Source organism: Oncorhynchus kisutch, linkage group LG22, assembly GCF_002021735.2.
Source record: "Oncorhynchus kisutch isolate 150728-3 linkage group LG22, Okis_V2, whole genome shotgun sequence".
Classification (NCBI taxonomy): domain Eukaryota; kingdom Metazoa; phylum Chordata; class Actinopteri; order Salmoniformes; family Salmonidae; genus Oncorhynchus; species Oncorhynchus kisutch.
Window position 1 is genome coordinate 38,271,654 of NC_034195.2, and position 16,245 is coordinate 38,287,898.

Below are 16,245 nucleotides of genomic sequence, written 5' to 3' on the forward strand. Positions count from 1 at the left end.
ATGGCATTGAGGAGTACACCACATCAGTCACTTGCTTCATCAGTAAGTGCATCTATGACCTCGTCCCCACAGTGACTGTACATACATACCCAAACCAGAAGCCATGGATTACAGGCAACATCCGCACTGATCTAAAGGCTAGAGCTGCTTCTTTCAAGGAGCGGGACTCTAACCTGGACACATATAAGAAATCCCGCTATGCCTTCCGACAAACCATCAAACAGGCACAGCATCAATACAGGACTAAGATTGAATTGTACTACTCGTCGGATGTGGCAGGACTTGCAAACTATTACGGACTACAAAGGGAAGCACAGCTGTGAGCTGCCCAGTGACACAAGCCTACCAGTAGAGCTAAATGACTTCTATGCTCGCTTCGAGGCAAGCAACACTGAAGCGTGCATGAGAGCACCAGCTGGTCTGGACAACTGTGTGATCACGCTTTTCGTAGCCGATGTGAGTAAGACCTTTAAACAGGTCAACATTCACAAGGCCGCGGGGCCAGGTGGATTACCAGGATGTGTACTCCAAACATGCGCTGACCAACTGGCAAGTGTTTTCACTGACATTTTCAACGTGTCCCTGCCCGAGACTGTAATACCAACATGTTTCAAGCATACCACCATAGCCCCTGTGCCCAAGAACACCAATGTAAGTGCTTTGAAAGTCTGGTCATGGCTCACATCAACACCATTATCTCCAATTTGCATACCGCCCCAACAGATCCACAGCTGACGCAATCTCTGTTGTTGCCCTTTCCCACCTGGACAAAAGGAACACATATGTGAGAATGCTATCCATTGACTACAGCTCAACACCATAGTGCCCACAAAGCGAATCACTAAGCTAAGGACCCTGGGAGAAACACCTCCCTCTGCAACTGGATCCTGGACCTCCTGATGAGCCTCTCCCAGGTGGTAAGGGTAGGTAACATCACATCTGCCATGCTGATACTCAACATGGGGGCTCCTCAGGGGTGCATGCTCAGTCACCTCCTGTATTCCCTGTTCACCCATGACTGTGTGGCCAAGCACGACTCCAACACCACCATCAAGTTTGCCGATGACACAACAGTGGTAGGGAGATCACCGACAACGATGAGACAGCCTATAGAGAGGAGGTTGGAGACCTGGCAGTGTGGTGCCAGGATAACAACCTCCTCCTCTCCCTCAACGTGATCAAGACAAAGGAGCTGATCGTGAACTACAGGAAAAGGAGGGCCGAGCACGCCCCCACTCTGATCGACGGGACTGTAGTGGAGCAGGTTGAGAGCTTCAAGTTCGTTGGTGTCCACATCACCGACAAACTGTCATGGTCCAAACACACCAAGACAGTTGTGATGAGGGCACCACAATGCCTTTTCCCCCTCAGGAGACTGAAACGATTTGACATGGGTCCTCAGATCCTCAAAAAGTTCTACAGCTGCACAATTGGTTGCATCACCGCCTGCTATGGCAACTGCTCAGCGCAAGACAGTACAGAGGGTAGTACGTACGGCCCAGTACGTCACTGGGGCCAAGCTTCCTGCCATCCAGGACCTCTATACCAGGCGGTGTTAGAGGAAGGCCCTAAAAATATCCAGAGACTCCAGCCACTCTAGTCATACCCTGTTCACTCTGCTACTGCACGACAAACGGTACTGGAGCGCCAAGTCCAGGTCCAAGAGGCTTCTAAACAGCTTCAACCCCCAAGCCATGAGACTTCTGAACAGCTAACCAAAAGGCTACCCAGACTATTTTTACACTGCTGCTACTCTCTGTTTATTATCTATGCATAGTCACTTTTAAGCTACCTACATGTACATATTACCTCAATTACCTCGACTAACCTGTGCCGCCGCACATTGACTCTGTACCAGTACCCCCTGTATATAGCCTCCACATTGACTCTGTACCAGTACCCCCTGTATATAGCCTCCACATTGACTCTGTACCAGTACCCCCTGTATATAGCCTCCACATTGACTCTGTACCAGTACCCCCTGTATACAGCCTCCACATTGACTCTGTACCAGTACCCCCTGTATATAGCCTCCACATTGACTCTGTACCAGTACCCCCTGTATATAGCCTCCACATTGACTCTGTACCAGTACCCCCTGTATATAGCCTCCACATTGACTCTGTACCAGTACCCCCTGTATATAGCCTCCACATTGACTCTGTACCAGTACCCCCTGTATATAGCCTCCACATTGACTCTGTACCAGTACCCCCTGTATATAGCCTCCACATTGACTCTGTACCAGTACCCCCTGTATATAGCCTCCACATTGACTCTGTACCAGTACCCCCTGTATACAGCCTCCACATTGACTCTGTACCAGTACCCCCTGTATATAGCCTCCACATTGACTCTGTACCAGTACCCCCTGTATATAGCCTCCACATTGACTCTGTACCAGTACCCCCTGTATATAGCCTCCACATTGACTCTGTACCAGTACCCCCTGTATATAGCCTCCACATTGACTCTGTACCAGTACCCCCTGTATATAGCCTCCACATTGACTCTGTACCAGTACCCCCTGTATATAGCCTCCACATTGACTCTGTACCAGTACCCCCTGTATACAGCCTCCACATTGACTCTGTACCAGTACCCCCTGTATATAGCCTCCACATTGACTCTGTACCAGTACCCCCTGTATATAGCCTCCACATTGACTCTGTACCAGTACCCCCTGTATATAGCCTCCACATTGACTCTGTACCAGTACCCCCTGTATATAGCCTCCACATTGACTCTGTACCAGTACCCCCTGTATATAGCCTCCACATTGACTCTGTACCAGTACCCCCTGTATATAGCCTCCACATTGACTCTGTACCAGTACCCCCTGTATACAGCCTCCACATTGACTCTGTACCAGTACCCCCTGTATATAGCCTCCACATTGACTCTGTACCAGTACCCCCTGTATATAGCCTCCACATTGACTCTGTACCAGTACCCCCTGTATATAGCCTCCACATTGACTCTGTACCAGTACCCCCTGTATATAGCCTCCACATTGACTCTGTACCAGTACCCCCTGTATATAGCCTCCACATTGACTCTGTACCAGTACCCCCTGTATATAGCCTCCACATTGACTCTGTACCAGTACCCCCTGTATATAGCCTCCACATTGACTCTGTACCAGTACCCCCTGTATATAGCCTCCACATTGACTCTGTACCAGTACCCCCTGTATATAGCCTCCACATTGACTCTGTACCAGTACCCCCTGTATATAGCCTCCACATTGACTCTGTACCAGTACCCCCTGTATATAGCCTCCACATTGACTCTGTACCAGTACCCCCTGTATATAGCCTCCACATTGACTCTGTACCAGTACCCCCTGTATATAGCCTCCACATTGACTCTGTACCAGTACCCCCTGTATATAGCCTCCACATTGACTCTGTACCAGTACCCCCTGTATATAGCCTCCACATTGACTCTGTACCAGTACCCCCTGTATATAGCCTCCACATTGACTCTGTACCAGTACCCCCTGTATATAGCCTCCACATTGACTCTGTACCAGTACCCCTGTATATAGCCTCCACATTGACTCTGTATCAGTACCCCTGTATATAGCCTCCACATTGACTCTGTACCAGTACCCCCTGTATATAGCCTCCACATTGACTCTGTACCAGTACCCCCTGTATATAGCCTCCACATTGACTCTGTACCAGTACCCCCTGTATATAGCCTCCACATTGACTCTGTACCAGTACCCCCTGTATATAGCCTCCACATTGACTCTGTACCAGTACCCCCTGTATATAGCCTCCACATTGACTCTGTACCAGTACCCCCTGTATATAACCTCCACATTGACTCTGTACCAATACCCCCTGTATATAGCCTCCACATTGACTCTGTACCAATACCCCCTGTATATAGCCTCCACATTGACTCTGTACCAGTACCCCCTGTATATAGCCTCCACATTGACTCTGTACCAGTACCCCCTGTATATAGCCTCCACATTGACTCTGTACCAGTACCCCCTGTATATAGCCTCCACATTGACTCTGTACCAGTACCCCCTGTATATAGCCTCCACATTGACTCTGTACCAGTACCCCCTGTATATAGCCTCCACATTGACTCTGTACCAGTACCCCCTGTATATAGCCTCCACATTGACTCTGTACCAGTACCCCCTGTATATAGCCTCCACATTGACTCTGTACCAGTACCCCCTGTATATAGCCTCCACATTGACTCTGTACCAGTACCCCCTGTATATAGCCTCCACATTGACTCTGTACCAGTACCCCCTGTATATAGCCTCCACATTGACTCTGTACCAGTACCCCCTGTATATAGCCTCTACATTGACTCTGTACCAGTACCCCCTGTATATAGCCTCCACATTGACTCTGTACCAGTACCCCCTGTATATAGCCTCCACATTGACTCTGTACCAGTACCCCCTGTATATAGCCTCCACATTGACTCTGTACCAGTACCCCCTGTATATAGCCTCCACATTGACTCTGTACCAGTACCCCCTGTATATAGCCTCCACATTGACTCTGTACCAGTACCCCCTGTATATAGCCTCTACATTGACTCTGTACCAGTACCCCCTGTATATAGCCTCCACATTGACTCTGTACCAGTACCCCCTGTATATAGCCTAGCTACTGTTATTTTATTGTTGCTCTTTAATTATTAGTCATTTTTCATTTTTCCTCCTTTTTTCTTCTTTTTTTCTTTCTTTATTGTTTACTTCAATTTAACTAGTAAATACTTTCTTATCACTTATTTTTTTCTTAAACCTGCATTGTTGATAAGCATTTCTATAATGTGTGCGCTGGGACTCGAGAAGCAAGTTCAGGGAGTGAGTGTTTTAATAAATAAATGCAACATGAAACAAAACAAGAATAGCTAACAACGCACAGACATGACACAGGAACAGAAACAATAATGCCTGGGGAAGGATCCAAAGGGAGTGACATATATAGGGAAGGTAATCAGGGAGGTGATGGAGTCCAGGTGAGTGTCATTATGCGCAGATGTGCGTAACAATGGTGACAGGTGTACGCCATAACGAGCAGCCTGGTGACCTAAACGCCTGTTGTAGACCTTACAATGAATTATTCTGAAATTATTCTGTTGTTACAGTAATAAATAGATGCTAGCGTGCAGCTCTGCCGACATATGCCAACAGATTCATCAGATTTCTGTTCCAGACTGTGACCTTAGAGACCAGGGTCGTGTTCATTTGGGCACACCATAGAAAAACATATTGCAACGGAAACCGAAATGTGTGTTTCTTATTGGAAATGTTCAGCTAGTGCCCTCTTGTTTTCAGTACCTTTTCTCTGATTTTGTGCCTCATAAATACAACCCTTCTGTACCTCTGCCGCAGTGTTAGCCAGTGACTGTGACTCTGGGTTGAATGCGGAGCTCACCTACTACACTTTAAGCCCAGACTTCAGCATTTCTCCCCACGGAACCATCTTCCCTGCGGGCCGTCTGGACTACGAGAGGCCCAACCACCTGTATGAGTTTGTGGTGATGGCTGTGGATAACGGGGAGGAGCCTCACTCGGGCACCGCCACCATCCGCATCCGCATGGCCAACATAAACGACCAGGCCCCAGAGTTCTCCCAGACTGTGTGAGTGAATATGCAGGTCTACTGTACACTACAAACCCCATAACCTCTTCCCCCAACATCAGTAGACCATACTGTACTTTAAGATTTCATTAGGATCCCCATCATCTGTTGCAAAAGCATTAGCTACCCTCCCTAAAGCATAACAAAATACAGAACAATAACAATTGAACTACAACCCCCTCCTCCTCCATCAGTATTGAACTAACCCCCCCCCCCCCCCCCCCCCCCCGCGCTCCATCAGTAGTCCAGTTTAGCAGGATAATCCCTCTCCCATCCTCCCATTTTAGCTGTATGGTGAAGAGTTCTTCTATAATATAGTAGTAGTGACAGATTTAAAAGTTCAATTGATACACTTGTTACTAATATTTTATGTTTAACCTTTATCTGACTAGGCAAGTCAGTTAGGAACAGATTCTAATTTACAATGACAGCCTACCTTGTTCAGGGGCTGAATGACAGATGTTTACCTTGTCAGCTTGGGGATTCGATCCAGCAACCTTTCGGTTACTGGCCAAAATGCTCTAACCACTAGGTTACCTGCCGCCCCAATATACTGCACATAATTATACCTAACAAACATCACACAGTGTAACGGGATTCTTCCTGTAAAGGAGAGGCGGACCAAAATGCAGCGTGGTTATAATTCATGGTTCTTTAATAATGAAACTATACATGAATAAACTACAAAACAAGAACCGTGAAAACCCGAAACAGTCCTGTGTGGTACAAACACTGACACAGGAGACAACCACCCACAAAACCCAACACAAAACAGGCTACCTAAATATGGCTCCCAATCAGAGACAATGACTAACACCTGCCTCTGATTGAGAACCATATCAGGCCCAAACACAGAAACAGACAAACAAGACATCCAACATAGAATGCCCACTCAGATCACACCCTGACCAAACAAAACATAGAAACATACAAAGCAAACTATGGTCAGGGTGTGACACACAGATTACACCCTACCCAATTGAGAGGTAATACCATACAGGTATCTTAGAATCAAAATGAGCGAACCATGTGTAAAGTGGGTGAAGGTGTTTTTGGAAAGCTGACAGGGAGGAGGGTGACAGTTTTTGAAAATGTTCATATCTGCTGGCTGCATTAACTCTTCTGAGTGACTCAGGTCTTGTACTGTCAGTCATGTGCCAGAGAACTTCGCTAGAGCGCCAGCACATCTAAGATGCCCTCTCATGTCTAAGTGTTAGGTATCAGACTGAACCGACAGACAGGGTAAGTTTTGTGTGGTATCGTCTCCTTAGATCAGCGAGAAAGAGGAAGAGATACATTGAGGATAGGAGGAGTGATACTCAGCGGAGAAATGCCTGAGCAGTCCCGTCTAGAGGCGCGTGAAGTGCCCTTTGAGCCGGATGACAGATTACAGGTCACTCATGTTGCCACGGCGACTGTCACAGCTGGCGGAGATTAATCACCCATCAGCGTTCTTCTGAAAACCATCAATCACATTGGAGACACACAAACAAACACACACACAGGTTTGCATTCTGCTGACGAGTCAACTTAAACTCACTCAAACTCTGCCCCTCTTCTTACATTATACTCATGTCTATTATTTCTCTCTCTCTCTCTCTCTCTCTCTCTCTCTCTCTCTCTCTCTCTCCCTCCATCTCTCTCTCTCTCTCTCTCTCTCTCTCTCTCTCCCTCTCTCTCTCTCTTTCTATACCTCTGTACCTCTCTCTCTCTCTCTCTCTCTCCATCTCTCTCTCTCTCTCTCTCTCTCTCTCTCTCTCTTTCTATACCTCTGTACCTCTCTCTCTTCCACATATCACTGCCTGTGTCATTTAACTTTAAAGTTTTTTCTCCTCCCCTTAAGAATGGCCGCGTAGCACTCACGTCGGTAGCCATGAAGTGCTTTGAAAGACTGGTCATGACTCATATCAACCACATCATCACGGAAACTTCCATTTGCATACCGCCCCAACAGATTGACAGTTGACTCAATCTCAATCGCAGTCCACACTGCCCTTTCCCACCTAGACAAAAGGTGAGAATGCTGTTCATTGACTACAGCTCAGCGTTCAACACCATAGTGCCCACAAAGCTCATCACTAAGCTAAGGACCCTGGGACTGAACACCTCAGTCTGTAACTGGATCCTGGACTTCCTGACGGGCCACCCCCAGGTGGTAAGGGTAGGCAACAACACATCTGCCACGCAGATCCTCAACACAGGGGCCCCTCAAGGGTGCATTCTTTGTCCCCTCCTGTAGTCCTTGTTCACACACGACTGCGTGGCCAAGCACGACTCCAACACCATCATTAAGTTTTTTATTTTTTTTACCTTTATTTAACAAGGCAAGTCAGTTAAGAACAAATTCTTATTTTCAATGATGGCCTAGGAACAGTGGGTTAACTGCCTGTTCAGGGGCAGAACGACAGATTTGTACCTTGTCATCTCGGGGGTTTGAACTTTCAACCTTCCAGTTACTAGTCCAACGCTCTAACCACTAGGCTACCCTGCCGCCCCAAGTTTGCTGATGACACAACAGTGGTAGGCAACGATGAGACAGCCTATAGGGAGGAGGTCAGAGACCTGGCAGTGTGGGGCCAGGACAACAACCTCTCCCTCAATGTGAATAAGACAAAGGAGCTGATCATGGACTACAAGAAAAGGAGGGCCGAACAGGTTGCCATTAACATCTACAGGGCTGGATTGAGGCAGGTCGAGAGTTTCAAGTTCCTTGGTGTCCACATCACCAACAAACTATCATGGTCCAAACACACCAAGACATGGGTCCCCAGATCCTCAAAAAGTTCTACAGCTGCACCATGGAGAAAATCCTTACCGGTTGCATCACCGCCTGGTATGTCAACTGCTCGGCATCTGACAGTAAGGCGCTACAGAGGGCAGTGCGTACAGCCCAGTACATCACTGAGGCCAAGCTTCCTGACATCCAGGACCTACAGTATATACTAGGCGGTGTCAGAGGCCCAAATAATTGTCATAGACTGTTCTCTCTGCTACCGCAAGGGAAGCGGTACCGGAGCGCCAAGTCTAGGTCCAAAAGGCTCCTTAACAGCTTCTACCCCCAAGCCATAAAATTGATGGCCAACTGGACTATATACATTGACCCCCCCGCCCTTTGTTTTTATACTGCTGCTACTCGCAGTTTACTCTCTACGTATAGTCACTTTACCCCTACCTACATGTACACATTTTTACTTTAGTTTATTTTGTAAATATTTTCTATTATTCTATTTCTTGAACTGCATTGTTGGTTAAGGGTATGTACGTAAGCATTTCACGGTATGGTCTACACCTGTTGTATTTGGTGCATGTGACAAACCTATTTGATTTGATCTGATGTGTGTGTGCAATCAGGCCTGTTTGCTATTGTCTGTATTGTTGTTGTACACATAATGATTTTCTCCTATCCCTCACCAGCTATCGGACCTTTGTCTCTGAGGATGCAGGCCCCAACACTCTCGTTGCCACGGTACTGGCTAAGGACCCGGATGGTGATGGAATAGTGTACTCAATTACAGCTGGCAACGAGGAGGGCAACTTTGTCATCGACAGCCAGAAAGGTGACACTTACTTTGTTACTTTATAATTTACATTTTAAATTTTCTCATTGGGCTTTCATAGCACTCCTAATATACAGGTATAACTCTTGCCCATACGTGTCCTTGCTTATTAACAGAATGAGCCCTATGTTGTATGTGGAATGATTTGTACTTATTTTATGCTGTGTCAATACTTTTGACACTCAAGGTTGATGAAAATGCAGCAATTTCAATAGAAGCGCAGTCTGTTTGTTATTGAAGTCATAAATATAAAGAACTACATTACTGTATTTACCAACATATACTGAACATAAATATAAACACAATATGTAAAGTGCTGGTCCCATGTTTCATGAGCTAAATAAAAGATCACACATTTTCCAAATGCACAAAAAGCTAATTTCTTTCAAATGTTGTGCACAAATTTGTTAACATCCCTGTTAGTGAGCATTTCTCCATTGCCAAGATAATCCATCATGCTGACAGGTGTGGTATATCAAGAAGCTGATTAAACCGCATCATCATTACACAGGTGCATCTTGTGCTGTGGAAAATAAAAGGCCACTAAAATGTGCCGTTTTGTCACACTGCTGTTGTCAGATAATTTAATGTTAATTTCTCTACCATAAGCCTCCTCCAATGTCATTTTAGAGAATTTGGCAGTACGTCCAACCAGCGCATGTGACAATACAATTTATTTGATTTGATGTTGCGTTAATATTTTTGTTCAGGGTAGTTTATTCTCTCATATAGAAAATAGTTCTCTGCTGAGTACTCTGTATTTTGTGGCTGTGCAATCTGTCATTCTTTATTCACCCTCTGATCCGTAACCAGTAGGACATTTGTCAGACTGGGTGACATTTGTCAACCAACCCTTTCAATTCAATTTCACATGAGTTGCTCAATCATAGCTCACAATCTACAGTTTCTACACTGCCAGCCCCCATCTTGGAGTTTACTCCTCTTTTCTGCTCTCCTCTGTCCTCCCTTTCTCATTGATCTTAAAGATTATGCCAAAGGCAGGCAGCTGTAGGTTAATAGGATAACAGTTAGCCAGGGAGCCACCACAGTTGTGTCTTATTGAAATGATACATTCTGTTATTTCGAGCACTTTAAATAGGGTAGACCAGAACATCAATGTGTCTTTTTTTGTCTTATTTTTCTTATTTTCTTTGTTGTTGAATTTATAACAGCTTTTTGGTGGAAACATACAGTATGGGATGAAAAACAACATGAGACCGGAGAAATATATTATATCATTAATAGTTTTGTGTCTAGACATTTTCGATTAACATTCATTGTCTGTATAAGCAGAGACTTCTTTCTCCACAGACAATGAGAGAGAAATAAGTAGACTACAGTCGGCACGAGTGGAGTGAAAGAACACCTGTCCCATTTGGGTGCATGCTTGTTGTCTTTAATCAGGAGGAACAGTGGGAGATGAATGATACCACAACAAGAGCAAAAAGTCCTGTGCTCTCTCTCTCTCTCTCTCTCTCTCTCTCTCTCTCCCTCTCTCTCCCTCTCGCTCTCTCTTTTACCTCAATGAGATTTCCCCAGATCACAAGTAGCATCTTGCACCCATTGATGTTGGTGTTGACAGAGAGTACAGTTGACTCAGATGCTGTTCTCCTCTCATTTGTTATTTCATCCTTCCTGTTATGCAAAAGCAAGACAAGGGGAGAATAATCTAAACGTGCATGCGTGCTGCCTGGTTTCTAGCCTTGGGAATGAGAACCTTTTCCCAGCTGAGCAGGGTGACAGTACAGTTGGGGTCATTCAAAAGTTGATCTGTTCTGAAATGCAATAGAAAAACATGTGGTTAAAAATGGATGTAACTGCACCATCAGGGGTATATTTAAGAGATGTATTTCAATACATGAGTTTTGGTTGGAGGGTGTTGTTTGGCATCACCCTGTGAGATAGTAAGTCACATTTACAATGTACCTGGCTGCAGCAAAACTAAAAAGTAACTTTTTAATACCCCCAACAGTAGGTGGGGGGGGGGTCCTTTGCTAAGGTTGTAATGGTACTCTGGTCGCTCGTCTTTTTAGGGTTGATCCGTCTGCGCTTCACCCCCGCTCCCAAGCTCCAGGGCCTGGAGTACGTCCTCAATGTAACAGCTACAGACGACAACGCCTCCGGGGGGCCACACCCACTCTCTGCTACTGCCTGGGTCATAGTGGGCGTTGATGATGTCAACAACAACAAACCCGTCTTTGAGAAGGTGAGAAAAAAGCCTTGTGGATGAATCCTTTATATACACAGTAACACAACAGCAGTAGTAAAATAATTGTCTTCTAGGTAGCCTTCGATGTTTTAGTCTGTCTGTCTGTCTGTCTGTCTGACCGTCTCTCTTTCACTCTCTCTCACTTCCCCCGTCTCCTTACAGTATCTCCTTATGTTTCCCCCAGAGCTCTGATTAGTGTGTCCAGCCGTCCACCCATGCTATCTTTAGGTATTCCACAGGGATTTGAATTCATTGATGAAAAAAGTACTGTATCATCATGATATACTATACGTGTCAAATGAACTTCCTCCTTAATTAGGTCTGCTACGTGTTCATAAAGTCCATGAAGTTATGCGGTCCAGTGGATGGCTGGAAGGTGTCGAGTTGATATTTCTAAATATACATTTATGCCTGAATACCCAGAGCCTAGGTTATGATTCATGTTTTAATACTTTGCCATTGATATTGCTAATATGTATAGTTTACTGTTTGGCATATTGGCTCCTCTCCCTCCCGCTCCCGCTCTCTCTCTCTTCTCTCTTTCTCTCTCTCTCTCTCTGTGGGGTGTCTGTACTCTGAGAGAGTATTTGACTTGTATGTGTGTTAATTAAACAGAGGTCTCTCTGGGGCAGACTCATCGAGGGATAAAGTAAACAGGATACCAGGGAAAGACAGGGTGGGCGTTGCAATGTTTAGCTGAGGTTTGATGCGGTGGTGGACCTTCAAACAAAGGAATATCATTGCTCTATTCTCCGTCCTATCACGTGTACTGTACAAATGTAGACATAGACTACATTGAGTAGTTTATAACTATCAGTTTTAACTTATTATTCCCCCTTTCTCTCTCTCTCGCACGCACGCACACACACACACACACACACACACACGCACACACACACACACACACACACACACACACACACACACACACACACACACACACACACACACACACACACACACACACACATCCTTCCTCCCTCTCTCAGTGTCAGCAGTACAGGGAGCAGGCGTCCGTGTTGGAGAACCAGCCCACAGGAACCTTCGTATTACAAGTGCACGCGGTGGATGCAGACGAGGGGGCCAATGGGAAGGTCAAGTACGGCCTGATGCACAGAGACAGCGCCATACCTGCCTTCAGAGTCCACCCTGACACAGGTAGGTACAGTCGGCAAGGATCCCACAGTCCGGTTAGCCGTGGTGGTACTTTAAAAAAAAAAAATGTTTACCCCCTTTTCTCCCCAATTTCGTGGTATCCAATTGTTAGTAGCTACTATCTTGTCTCATCACTACAACTCCCGTTCGGGCTCGGGAAAGTCATGCGTCCTTCGATACACAACCCAACCAAGCCGCACTGCTTCTTAACACAGCGCGCATCCAACCCGGAAGCCAGCCGCACCAATGTGTCGGAGGAAACACCGTGCACCTGGCGACCTTGGTTAGCGTGCACTGCGCCCGGCCCACCACAGGAGTTGCTGGTGTGCGATGAGACAAGGATAAAAAAAAAAAAGAATGCTAGGTTCCGATAAATCACCTCTTATGCCTGTACAGTAATCCAAAGAGCCCCATTGAAATGAAGTGTAACACCTCATACTTAACCTTTATTTATGTCCTATAACCATGTTTTGTAGTATTACAATATACTGTATTAATTATAAATGGTTTCAGGATAAGTATAACAATATGTTAATCAATAATGTCATGACAAATAGAGCTATTATATTAACAAGCCACTCTACGACCTTGAGTTTTTTTTTTTGAGCTGACCAGGAAAAATCAAACTTAAGGACTGAAATTGTTATCTAAAACTAGTGCCCAGAGTTTGTCCTCAATTTCATGGCCACATAGTTACCACAGGAAAACTCAAGGGGTCTAGTCATGACCTTTGGCCTCTGACCTCAGGTGTGATCGTGACAGCGCGGCGGTTCGACCGGGAGCGTCAGAGAGAGTACTCCATCACGGTGACGGCTACAGACTGGGCTGAGGAGCCCCTTATAGGGATCTGTCAGCTCAACGTCATCATCTTGGACCAGAATGACAACAGCCCCAAGTTTGAGAACCTACGCTACGAGTGTGAGTGTGGTAGTATGCATATGATAATACATAATATGATTATAATATGAATAATACGTATGGTTGATGGCAGACTAATCATTCATTTTAATGATATAGACTATTAACCAAAGCTATTCGAAAAGGGTTTATGTACGTTATGCATAGTTCCTTTTTACTTTTCATCATAATGTTGCCATTATGTCTTTAACTGTATTGCCATACATAAAGATGTAAACATACATAAACACACTTAAGTATGTAAACAATTGATTTGTGGTCTACTGATTCAGCCTGTGACCAACCGCAACCTTACTCCAGAGTGTTGAGCATATTATTTTGTCTGTTACTGTCTCTCATAGATTTTCTGAGAGAGGACACAATGATCGGCACCAGTTTCCTGCGTGTGGCGGCACATGACGACGACTTTGGTACCAACGCTGCCGTCACCTACTCCATATCCCAGGAGAAGCCTGAGTACCTGAGGGTCAACCCTGTTACCGGCTGGGTGTATGTCAACCAGCCCATATCACAGGTCAGTCAACCAGACGTCAACCATTCAGTCAATCAGCCCATATCACAGGTCAGTCTACCATCAGTCAACAAGCCCTTATCACAGGTCAGTCATTCAGCCGGTCAACCAGCATCTTGCTCAAGCACGGTAAAATTGATCAGTGCAGGTGATACAGCTATATAGCAGTATAAAATACAGTGCCATAAACTTACTGGACCATGTCAGGCCTAATGAACTAAATGAACCGTATTTCAGACAGAATCATATTTCCTTGCTATTGTTTTGACTTCAGAGGTCCTACATTACCCGGGAGATTATGGCCACGGACGGGGGGAACCGCAGCACATCTGTAGAGATGTCTGTGACCATTACCAATGTGAAGAACCAGCCCCCGCAGTGGGAAAAGGACAGCTACAGCGTGGTCATCCCAGAGAACACTGCCAGGGATACTCCCATTGTGGTGCGTGGAACAGTCCGGGTACCAGCCTGGGTGGCATGGGAAGCCAATCTCATTATGGCATATGGGGGTACCTTTTTTTTAGCTATTTGGTTTGCTGGCTGCATACACGTCAGTACATTTTTTGCAGAAATGTTCATTACTTTTTTTAGTTGATTACATTTTCGGTTGCATGCTCTGATTTAATCAGTAAGCACTAATTGACTTGACAATGAGCGCTAATTGTTGCTCCACAAACAAATTACCTCAATATTATACCGGAGTGTATAAGATTGTATAACATTGAATGTTTTTGTCATATTTACCCCCCAAAAAATATTGTTTGCGTTCTGTTTTTGTCAGACGATCAAAGCAACCTCGTTGCTAGGCGACTCCAGGGTGACCTATAACCTGGAGGAGGGTGTGGTCCCGGAGACTAACATGCCCGTGCGCTTCTACCTGTCGCCCAATCGCGAGGATGGCTCAGCCTCCATCCTGGTTTCGGAGCCGCTGGACTACGAGACCACGACCAGTTTCTCCCTGAGGGTGCGGGCTGAGAACTTAGCAGCGGTACCACTGGCTGCGTTCACCACCATCTATGTCAACGTCACAGGTACGTCTCAACTCAGACACCCTGCAAATGCCCCATCACTAGGGGGCAAATCCTAACTTCCACTTAACATCATTTTTTTTTTACTGAGTCATGAATTGATGTCACTGGGAGACTAAGTGAAAATGTCACTTCAGAGGAAGTTAAAGCAGCCCCTGGGTGAATTGTAAGCATTCATTATTGTCTTCTGTTGACATTGATCCATGACTCATACGTTATTTTTTCTCAGCTATAATTATATAACATTATTCTTTGAAATCTGTAATTGTATACATCCATTAGCACAAAGTCAGTGAAAAGCTTAAATACTGAACAGAGTTTAATGGCTGTGATAGTAGAAAAGTGAGGATGGATCAACAACATTGTAGTTACTCCACAATACTAACCTAATTGACAGCATACAAAGAAAGAAGCTTGTACAGAATACTAATATTCCAAAAGATGCATCCTGTTTGCAACAAGGCACTGAAGTAATATTGCAAAACATGGCAACGCAATGAACTGTTTGTCCTGAATACAATGTGTTATGTTTGTGCAAATACAATACAACACGTTACTGAGTACAACTCTTCATATTTTCAAGTGTAGTGGTGGCTGCATCATGTTATGGGCACGCTTGGAATTGTTATGGACGGGGGAGTTTTGGGGATGAAAAATAAATGGAATGGAGTGAAGTACAGACAAATTCTATAAGAAAACCTAGTTCTGTCTGCTTTCCACCAGACACTGGGAGATGAATTCACCTTTCAGCAGGACAATAACCTAAAACACAAGGCAAAATCTACACTGGGGTTGCTTACCAAGAAGACAGTGAATGTTCCGAGTTATAGTTCCGAGTTATAGTTTTGGCCTAAATCTGCTTGAAAATCTATGGCAAGACTTGAAAATGGTTGTCTAGCAATGATCAACAAGCAATTTGACAGTTTGAAGAATTTTGAAAATAATATTGGCCAACAATTGTACAATCTAGGTGTGCAAAGCTCTTAGAGACTTACCAAGAAAGACTCAGCTATAATCACTGCCAAATATGATTCTAACATGGATTGACTCTGTGGTTACTTATATTAATGAGATATTTCTGTATTTAATTTTCAATAAATGTGCAAAAATTTCTAAAAACATGTTTTCATTTTGTGATTATGGGGTATTTTGTGTAGATGGGTGAGAATTATTATTTTTTAATCCATTTTGAATTCAGGCTGTAACACAACAAAATGTGCAATATGTCAAGTGGTATACA

At 44.9% G+C, this 16,245-nt stretch overlaps 1 protein-coding gene across 1 annotated transcript in view; it reads left to right on the forward strand.

The window, feature by feature from the left end:
• LOC109866996 (neural-cadherin-like) overlaps positions 1-16,245 on the forward strand; it is a 73,759-nt gene that overhangs the window by 16,327 nt on the left and 41,187 nt on the right. The window contains exons 6-13 of the mRNA XM_031801436.1: positions 5,378-5,627; positions 9,042-9,184; positions 11,218-11,390; positions 12,383-12,551; positions 13,296-13,466; positions 13,808-13,980; positions 14,252-14,419; positions 14,759-15,008. Coding sequence (XP_031657296.1) covers positions 5,378-5,627; positions 9,042-9,184; positions 11,218-11,390; positions 12,383-12,551; positions 13,296-13,466; positions 13,808-13,980; positions 14,252-14,419; positions 14,759-15,008 — 1,497 coding nt within the window. The remainder of the gene's footprint in view (positions 1-5,377; positions 5,628-9,041; positions 9,185-11,217; positions 11,391-12,382; positions 12,552-13,295; positions 13,467-13,807; positions 13,981-14,251; positions 14,420-14,758; positions 15,009-16,245) is intronic.